The 10000-nt window shown below is 51.1% G+C and overlaps 1 protein-coding gene across 4 annotated transcripts in view; it reads right to left on the bottom strand.

The window, feature by feature from the left end:
* Positions 1–10000, bottom strand: part of pdhx (pyruvate dehydrogenase complex component X) — a 30332-nt gene that overhangs the window by 18713 nt on the left and 1619 nt on the right. For 2 of the 4 annotated variants that reach the window (XR_013815957.1, XM_079809170.1), the window contains exons 2-4: positions 7921–8004; positions 4750–4850; positions 3697–3872 (exon numbers count right to left, since the gene is read on the bottom strand). Coding sequence is in view for 2 of the 4 variants with exons in the window: in XM_079809170.1 (XP_079665296.1) it covers positions 3697–3872; positions 4750–4850; positions 7921–8004 (361 nt within the window). In the remaining 2 variants the exon portion in view is untranslated. Of the gene's footprint in view, positions 1–3696; positions 3873–4749; positions 4851–7920; positions 8008–10000 lie in introns of all 4 variants that reach the window. The other 2 variants (XR_013815958.1, XM_079809169.1) reach the window with 1 other exon arrangement.

Consider the following 10000-nt stretch of genomic DNA (forward strand, 5'->3'; position numbering starts at 1 on the left):
GACTGCGCTGCCCCCCTGACTGTGACTGCGCTGCCCCCCTGACTGTGACTGTGCTGCCCCTGACTGTGACTGTGACTGTGACTGTGCTGCCCCCCTGACTGTGACGCCCCTGACTGTGACTGTGCTGCCCCCCTGACTGTGACTGCGCTGCCCCCCTGACTGTGACTGTGCTGCCCCTGACTGTGACGCCCGACTGTGACGCCCGACTGTGACTGTGCTGCCCACCTGACTGTGACTGTGCTGCCCACCTGACTGTGACTGCGCTGCCCCCTGAATGTGACTGCGCTGCCCCCCTGACTGTGACTGCGCTGCCCCCTGAGTGTGACTGCGCTGCCCCCCTGAGTGTGACTGCGCTGCCCCCCTGACTGTGACTGCGCTGCCCCCCTGACTGTGACTGCGCTGCCCCCCTGACTGTGACTGCGCTGCCCCCTGAGTGTGACTGCGCTGCCCCCCTGAGTGTGACTGCGCTGCCCCCCTGACTGTGACTGCGCTGCCCCCTGACTGTGACTGCGCTGCCCCCTGACTGTGACTGCGCTGCCCCCTGACTGTGACTGCGCTGCCCCCTGACTGTGACTGTGCTGCCCCCCTGACTGTGACTGCGCTGCCCCCTGACTGTGACTGCGCTGCCCCCTGACTGTGACTGTGCTGCCCCCTGACTGTGACTGCGCTGCCCCCTGACTGTGACTGCGCTGCCCCCTGAGTGTGACTGCGCTGCCCCCCTGAGTGTGACTGCGCTGCCCCCCTGACTGTGACTGCGCTGCCCCCTGACTGTGACTGCGCTGCCCCCTGACTGTGACTGCGCTGCCCCCCTGACTGTGACTGCGCTGCCCCCCTGACTGTGACTGTGCTGCCCCTGACTGTGACTGTGCTGCCCCTGACTGTGACTGTGCTGCCCCTGACTGTCACCCCCCTGACTGTGACTGTGCTGCCCTTGACTGTGACTGTGCTGCCCCTGACTGTGACTGTGCTGCCCCTGACTGTGACTGTGCTGCCCCTGACTGTGACTGTGCTGCCCCTGACTGTGACTGTGCTGCCCCTGACTGTGACTGTGCTGCCCCTGACTGTGACTGTGCTGCCCCTGACTGTGACTGTGCTGCCCCTGACTGTGACTGTGCTGCCCCTGACTGGGACTGTGCTGCCCCTGACTGGGACTGTGCTGCCGCCCTGACTGTGACTGTGCTGCCCCCCTGACTGTGACTGTGCTGCCCCTGACTGTGACTGTGCTGCCCCTGACTGTGACTGTGCTGCCCCTGACTGTGACTGTGCTGCCCCTGACTGTGACTGTGCTGCCCCTACTTGTGACTGTGCTGTTGCCCTGACTGTGACTGTGCTGCCCCCTGACTGTGACTGTGCTGCCACCCTGACTGTGACTGTGCTGCCCCCGACTGTGACTGTGCTGCCCCTGCCTGTGACTGTGCTGTTGCCCTGACTGTGACTGTGCTGCCCCCTGACTGTGACTGTGCTGCCCCCTGACTGTGACTGTGCTGCCCCCTGACTGTGACTGTGCTGCCCCTGACTGTGACTGTGCTGCCCCTGCCTGTGACTGTGCTGTTGCCCTGACTGTGACTGTGCTGTTGCCCTGACTGTGACTGTGCTGTTGCCCTGACTGTGACTGTGCTGTTGCCCTGACTGTGACTGTGCTGCCCCCTGACTGTGACTGTGCTGCCCCCCTGACTGTGACCGTGCTGCCCCCTGACTGTGACTGTGCTGCCTCTGACTGTGACTGTGCTGCCCCCTGACTGTGACTGTGCTGCCCCTGACTGTGACTGTGCTGCCCCTGACTGTGCTGCCCCTGACTGTGACGCCCGACTGTGACTGTGACGCCCGACTGTGACCGTGCTGCCCCTGACTGTGACTGTGCTGTTGCCCTGACCGTGACTGTGCTGCCCCCTGACTGTGACTCTGCTGCCCCTGACTGTGACTGTGCTGCCCCCTGACTGTGACTGTGCTGCCCCCTGACTGTGACCGTGCTGCCCCTGCCTGTGACTGTGCTGCCCCTGACTGTGACGGTGCTGTTGCCCTGACTGTGACTGTGCTGCCCCCTGACTGTGACTGTGCTGCCCCCTGACTGTGACTGTGCTGCCCCCTGACTGTGACTGTGCTGCCCCCTGACTGTGACCGTGCTGCCCCCTGACTGTGACCGTGCTGCCCCTGCCTGTGACTGTGCTGTTGCCCTGACTGTGACTGTGCTGCCCCCTGACTGTGACTGTGCTGCCCCCTGACTGTGACTGTGCTGCCCCTTGACTGTGACTGTGCTGCCCCCTGACTGTGACCGTGCTGCCCCCTGACTGTGACTGTGCTGCCCCTTGACTGTGACTGTGCTGCCCCCTGACTGTGACCGTGCTGCCCCCTGACTGTGACCGTGCTGCGCCCTGACTGTGACTGTGCTGTTGCCCTGCCTGTGACTGTGCTGTTGCCCTGCCTGTGACTGTGCTGCCCCTGACTGTGACTGTGCTGTTGCCCTGACTGTGACTGTGCTGCCCCTGACTGTGACTGTGCTGCCCCCTGATTGTGACTGTGCTGCCCCCTGACTGTGACTGTGCTGCCCCCTGACTGTGACCGTGCTGCCCCCTGACTGTGACCGTGCTGCCCCCTGACTGTGACTGTGCTGCCCCTGCCTGTGCTGTTGCCCTGACTGTGACTGTGCTGTTGCCCTGACTGTGATGCCCCCTGACTGTGACTGTGCTGCCCCCTGACTGTGACTGTGCTGCCCCCTGACTGTGACTGTGCTGCCCCTTGACTGTGACTGTGCTGCCCCCTGACTGTGACCGTGCTGCCCCCTGACTGTGACTGTGCTGCCCCTTGACTGTGACTGTGCTGCCCCCTGACTGTGACTGTGCTGCCCCCTGACTGTGACCGTGCTGCCCCCTGCCTGTGACTGTGCTGTTGCCCTGACTGTGACTGTGCTGTTGCCCTGACTGTGACTGTGCTGTTGCCCTGACTGTGATGCCCCCTGACTGTGACTGTGCTGTTGCCCTGACTGTGCTGCCCCTGACTGTGACTGTGCTGTTGCCCTGACTGTGACTGTGCTGTTGCCCTGACTGTGCTGCCCCCTGACTGTGACCGTGCTGCCCCTGACTGTGACTGTGCTGTTGCCCTGACTGTGACTGTGCTGTTGCCCTGACTGTGACTGTTCTGTTGCCCTGACTGTGACTGTTCTGTTGCCCTGACTGTGACTGTTCTGTTGCCCTGACTGTGATGCCCCCTGACTGTGACTGTGCTGTTGCCCTGACTGTGACTGTGCTGTTGCCCTGACTGTGCCCGTGCTGCCCCTGACTGTGACTGTGCTGCCCCTGACTGTGACTGTGCTGCCTCTGACTGTGACTGTGCTGCCCCTGACTGTGACTGTGCTGCCCCCTGACTGTGACTGTGCTGTTGCCCTGACTGTGACTGTGCTGTTGCCCTGACTGTGCCCGTGCTGTTGCCCTGACTGTGCCCGTGCTGCTCCTGACTGTGACTGTGCTGCCCCTGACTGTGACTGTGCTGCCTCTGACTGTGACTGTGCTGCCTCTGACTGTGACTGTGCTGCCCCCTGACTGTGACTGTGCTGCCCCTGACTGTGACTGTGCTGCCTCTGACTGTGACTGTGCTGCCCCCTGACTGTGACTGTGACACACACGTGTTTAACTCTCTCCACACGTACACAGACACACACCCCTAGTGTGGCAGAGAGCATGTGTGTGTGCAGATACTGACTGTTTGAGCGCTGCCAGGGGAGGGGCGGAGGCAGCGGGCGGAGCTGCAGTGGGCGGAGCTGCAGCAGGTGTGATGGGCACTGGCGCTGGAATCTCCACCTGTCTCCAGTCTTCTCCTTCAGCCACCATCAGCGCGATCAGAGTGCCCAGACGCACCCCTCGACTGCCCTCCGGCACCTGACACACACACACACACACACATCTTTACTCCCTCGCTCGTCCACTCTCTCGCTCGTCCACTCTCTCGCTCGTCCACTCTCTCGCTCGTCCACTCTCTCGCTCGTCCACTCTCTCGCTCGTCCACTCTCTCGCTCGTTCACTCTCTCGCTCGTCCACTCTCTCGCTCGTTCACTCTCTCGCTCGTCCACTCTCTCGCTCGTTCACTCTCTCGCTCGTTCACTCTCTCGCTCGTTCACTCTCTCGCTCGTTCTCTCTCTCGCTCGTTCTCTCTCTCGCTCGTTCGCTCTCTCGCTCGTTCGCTCTCTCGCTCGTTCGCTCCCTCGCTCGTTCGCTCGTTCACTCCCTCGCTCGTTCACTCCCTCGCTCGTTCACTCCCTCGCTCGTTCTCTCCCTCGCTCGTTCTCTCCCTCGCTCGTTCTCTCCCTCGCTCGTTCTCTCCCTCGCTCGTTCACTCCCTCGCTCGTTCACTCCCTCGCTCGTTCACTCCCTCGCTCGTTCTCTCTCTCGCTCGTTCACTCTCTCGCTCGTTCTCTCTCTCGCTCGTTCACTCCCTCGCTCGTTCACTCCCTCGCTCGTTCACTCCCTCGCTCGTTCACTCCCTCGCTCGTTCACTCCCTCGCTCGTTCACTCCCTCGCTCGTTCACTCCCTCGCTCGTTCACTCTCTCGCTCGTTCACTCTCTCGCTCGTTCACTCTCTCGCTCGTTCACTCTCTCGCTCGTTCACTCTCTCGCTCGTTCACTCACTCTCTCACTCACTCACTCTCTCACTCACTCTCTCACTCACTCTCTCACTCACTCACTCTCTCACTCACTCTCTCACTCACTCTCTCACTCTCTCTCTCACTCCCTCACTCTCTCACTCCTTCACTCTCACCATTATTTTAGCCAGCACTCCGTCATCGCTGGACTCCAGGACCACCACAGCTTTATCAGTCTCGATCTCACAGAGCGCGTCCCCGGCGGCCACAGCCTCACCTGCTCACACACAGGAAGCAGTTTCACATGATCTGGCAGCTTCCCAAGACACATCTCACATGATCAGGCATAACATTATGACCGCTGATCTCTCTTAGTGGGTGGGATATATTAGGCAGCAAGTGAACATGTCGTCCTCAGAGTTGATGTGTTAGAAGCAGGAAAAATGGCCAAGCGTAAGGATTTGAGCGAGTTTGGGCCAGATTGTGACGGCTAGAGGACTGGGTCAGAGCATCTCCAGAACTGCTCCCGGCCTGCAGTGGTCAGTCTCTATCACCTGTGTTAAGTGTTTCTGTAAAAGGGGTTGCGGATGAGAGTATGATGTGTGCCAGCAATGGCTGCCGCTTCTCATCGCTATTCACAGTTCGTTGTTTTGTTTTGTTAATCATCTGCTAAACACAGATGAACGTCTGTAAATCATCTATCATCAACGGGACTACTACGCGTGGATGTTGATGTTGGGGACTTAAAGTTGGATATACTGTACATTACTTGCTTGAGACTTCAAGTGTGGATCTGGTGGAACAGTGTGAGATGCTTTGAGTTAAGCGTCTTGAGCTGCTGTGTGATTTTGTCAGTTCTGGGACATGAAAAACTCAACTCTGAAATCCCTTTGACATTCTTTGGACCGCTTTTTACAAACTGCTCCACTCCTGATTATTTGAATTGAATCTGAATTGACTCAACTTCTCACTCTTGCATGATAGAATCATGATGCTAGGTGACTTTAACTTACATGTTGATTCTGATTGTACCTCTGCAAAACACTTAATGTCTGTTTTGGATTGCTTTGAAGTGTCTCAGCATATTGATTTCCCACACATTCCCACTGTCAGACTCTTGATTTGCTTTGTACTGTTGGTATTGACAATGTGCATGCTCAGGGTCATGATTTGGCCATTTCTGATCATAAATAACTTGTCTTCGTCTTCTCACTCCCTTTTGTAAAACTAAACACCAAAACTACAATATCTTACCGTAACCTGAGCTCTATAACCGTTGACGATTTCTCTGCTGCTATTGCTGTTTCTGTTCTTCCATCATCACTCGACCTGCTAAATCCTGATGAGAGTCTCAACCTATAATCAGTCCATCTGTGATGTTTTGGATGATCTTTCGCCATTAAAAACTAGAACTGTTCCGTCTACTCACTCCTCTCCCTGGTTCACTCCAGAACTAAGAGTTCTGAAAACAAAACGTAGGCGTCTCGAAAGACTTTACAAAAGAAAACCTCTTCTTGTGCATTCCATGGCTTTTTCGGACTCAGTAGTGGAATATAAAGAAGCACTTAACATTGCACGTTCTGACCATCTGTCTACTGTCATCCACAAAGCTAAATGCAAACCGAAAGCTCTTTTCTGAAATAAACAAACTGGTTAAACCCTCACCCGTAGCTATAACTCGCTCTGTTGATCTCTGTGAAAGTTTTCAGTCATTTTTCCAACCAAAAAATTGATAACATTTAGAAATCGTTTTCTCCAACTTCCTCTTCCTGTTTAACTCAATGTCTGATAGGTCATCCACTCGACACTTTTTTACTCACTAATACATCTGTGGTTGAACAACTAATTATCAAATCTAATTCTAACACCTGCACACTTGATCCTATTCCAACATATCTTCTGAAAACCCTTCTGCCTTCACTTATTCAACACATTACTCATATTATAAGATAGACAGCAGTTTGTAAGGATAGGTAAAGATCTATCCAGTACCGTTACTATCACTCATGGTGTACCTCAAGGTTCTGTACTTGGTCCTCTTTTATTTCTCATTTATGTGCTGCCACTGGGTCAGATAATCAGACGACATAGTCTTGCCTTTCATAGTTACGCTGATGATATTCAGATTAATTTCACAGTTAAACCCAACTCAGCTTATCCTCTCGCTTCTGTTAACTCCTTCAGGAACTTAAAACCTGGATGACTGATAACTTCTTACAGCTTAATACTGATAAAACTGAAATCCTGTTGATTGGCCCTAAATCACAAAATTTGCCACGTGATGACGTTTTTATTGATATTGATGGTGTCCAGATTACACCTTCAAAAACTGTGTGTAATCTGGGAGTATTGCTTGACTCCACGTTATCTTTCGACTCACATATTGGTCAGACAGTAAAGTCATGCTTTTTCCACCTGCGAAATATTGTTCGTATCCGCGGATCCCTCAACTTTAATGATGCTGAAACTGTTATTCACGCTTTTATAACCTCCAGATTAGACTACTGTAGCGCCTTATACAGCGGCTTACCAACTAAGGCTATACATCGCCTCCAAATAGTGCAAAACTCTGCTGCTTGTTGGATTACAAATTTAAGATAGATAATAATTCTGGGGTTTTTGCAGCAGGAGATCTCCTGCTGGGCCTGTTTTACAGTGAGCATTTGAGGTATAAAGGAAGATTGTTGAGTTTCCAGCAGGACATTTCTGCCGGACCTGTTTTCAGACTCTCACCGTCGTTGCCTCTATGCGTTTGAATAGTTCTGCTGATTAGGAGTGTTGGTGATACTCTGTCTGGGCGGGTTTTCCCAAAAACCTGTATATTTAATTTACATGCTTTGTTCAATCTCAATGTAAATCCCTCCCCCTTTGGAATGTATATAACCGATTAGGTATACTGTTAAATCAGACTGTTTTCGGGCGACCTGCAGCACAGAGAGTTCTCATTAAAAGAATAACTTCTGTTTGATCCCGACGTCTCCTGGTCTCTACTTCAAGAAACAACAGAAGTTCACATGCTCGAGCCCTAACATTTAATAAAAAATCCGTACACATCACTCCCATCCTCAACCAACTTCACTGGCTTCCTGTGGCCAGTTGCATCGAGTTTAAACTGTTAGTTTTAGTCTATAGAGCCAGTCACGGCCCTGAGTATCTTGCTGAGTTAGTTCAACCATATGTTCCCGCCCGGACCCTCAGATCCAGCAATGAAGACCTGCTTGTCGTGCCCAAGTTTTTCTTTCATCTTCCATGCCTCGACGGATCAAGGGGACCAACACAATATTAGGAAGGTGTTCATAATGTTATGCCTGATTGGTTTATGTATATGAACTAGTATCAGCTCTCACCTTCTCTCTTCAGCCACTTGACGATGTTTCCCTCCTCCATGGTGGGCGAGAGCGCGGGCATCTGCACCTGCACAGGAGCGACCCCTGCTGGACACACACACACACACACACACACACACAGAGCCGTCAGGTCACACACTCATCACTGATAGAGACGGATGCTGAGCTTCTGTTCTCTCTCGCTCTCTCACACACACACACACACACACAAACTCATGAAGGACGTGATCATGAATGTGACGCTTCTATCCACTGACACTTCAGCATTTCCCTGGATTATGTGTTTTATGTTTGATCGATTTGAATTCAGAATGAGGCGAGAGAATAATACACACTATATGTACGCGTGTGTGTGAGAGAGAGTGTGTTTGTGAGTGTGAGAGTTTGTGTGAGAGTGAGTGTGTGTGAGTGCGAGAGAGAGAGTGTGTGTGAGTGTGTGTGTGTGAGTGTGTGAGAGCGAGTGAGTGTGCGAGAGAGTTAGTGTGTGAGAGTGTGTGTGTGAGTGCGAGTGTGTGAGAGCAAGTGGGTGTGTGTGTGTGTGTGTGTGTGTGTGTGTGTCCTTAATCAGATATTACACTCATATTCACAGAATCTCATCAGCGGGTGAATCTGTGATTGTTTTAGTGATATTTCTATTCATCACAGGGCTCCACATTCAGCCTGTTCATCTTCAGACAAAATCTGTCATTCACTTGTCCGAGTAAAAAATTGGATTTTTGTGTGTGTGTTGTAAATATAATTTATTCTGAAGCAATATTCTCACCAGTGTTCAATCAGCTTTGACATATTTAAATCTGCATATTTGTGATATTTTTATATTTTATAAAGGGCATTTTTTTCCATAATCTTGTTAAATATAGGCTATGATTCAGCTTCAGTTTATATTCTTAAATTTGATCAATAAATTAAACTAGATTAAGACACTATAGGGCCGTTGCCAATCAAATTAAATAATTTACACTGAAAAATTATTGAAAAAAATGTTATGAGATTGTTGTAAATATTTTTTTGAATATACAAATAAGAAAAGAATGTTTAAACATGAAACTAAAGCACCAGTAGGTGGCAGCAGGTGACCATCTTAACGAGCGAGTCATTGAGTCAATTCATTCAAACGGCTGATTCATTCAAGAATTAGGCAGTCGTTTATGAACAGATCATTGAATCTTTGATTCAACTGATTCATTCAAAACGCTGAATCATTCAGTAACACACACTGTTGCTGTGAGACGGGTTATGGTTCTGCTGTGATCTTTGTTTGGAACTATTTTCGCTGCTGAAATAGAACAAAAACAGTCAATATTGCATCTGAAGTGTAAGTGACTTGATGTTAAAGGGGTGGTAAAACACATTCTTTTGAAGGCTTGATGGTGTTTGTGGGCTGCACTGTAACATGTGTTCATGCTTCGTTTTTAAAAAAAGTGCCTTATTTTTCATATATTTGACCTTTATTCTACACTGCTCTGTCCCTCCTTGTAAAACGGTCTGATGCTTTCCGGGTTGTATGAAGCCAGTCCCTCAAAAATACGCAATGGGCTCAGATTGGTTAGCTGGCCCAGTGTGTTGTGATTCGCTAACCGCACTGCACGGTTGTCGGAAACGTCACGCCCCTTACCTTTATCGGAGGCTGTGCTTTGGTCAGTGTTAGAAACAACGGCGTCAATAAAACCACACCAATCTGAGCCCGAATCAGACCCAGAACATTTGAGTGAAGATGATCGAGCAGAACCTGTTCATTCCTCGAGAGTAAAGACTGCGGATCTATAGTGATCGCTACTGAATGGCACTTTTGTATTTTTAGAACGATTATAGCCAAATATCTGTGGCAAGAACTATTAACCCAAAACGAACACTAAACACTGGCTTTACTAGTAAGTTAGCCAAATCACACACAGAACCATGTTTAGCATGCCTGTAGATAAATAATACATAAAAGCTCTAATCAAAGAATCATTTACACTAATGCCAAGTTCGCTGTTGAGATTTTAAAGGTGTTTGTAATGTTAGGTGTTCGTCAGATAACGTTAAGTATGAATGAGCATTGAACAGACTGGTTTGCAGAATAGTGTTGTCATCTGTT

The sequence above is a fragment of the Gobio gobio genome (assembly GCF_949357685.1).
Source record: "Gobio gobio genome assembly, chromosome: 25".
Classification (NCBI taxonomy): Eukaryota; Metazoa; Chordata; class Actinopteri; order Cypriniformes; family Gobionidae; genus Gobio; species Gobio gobio.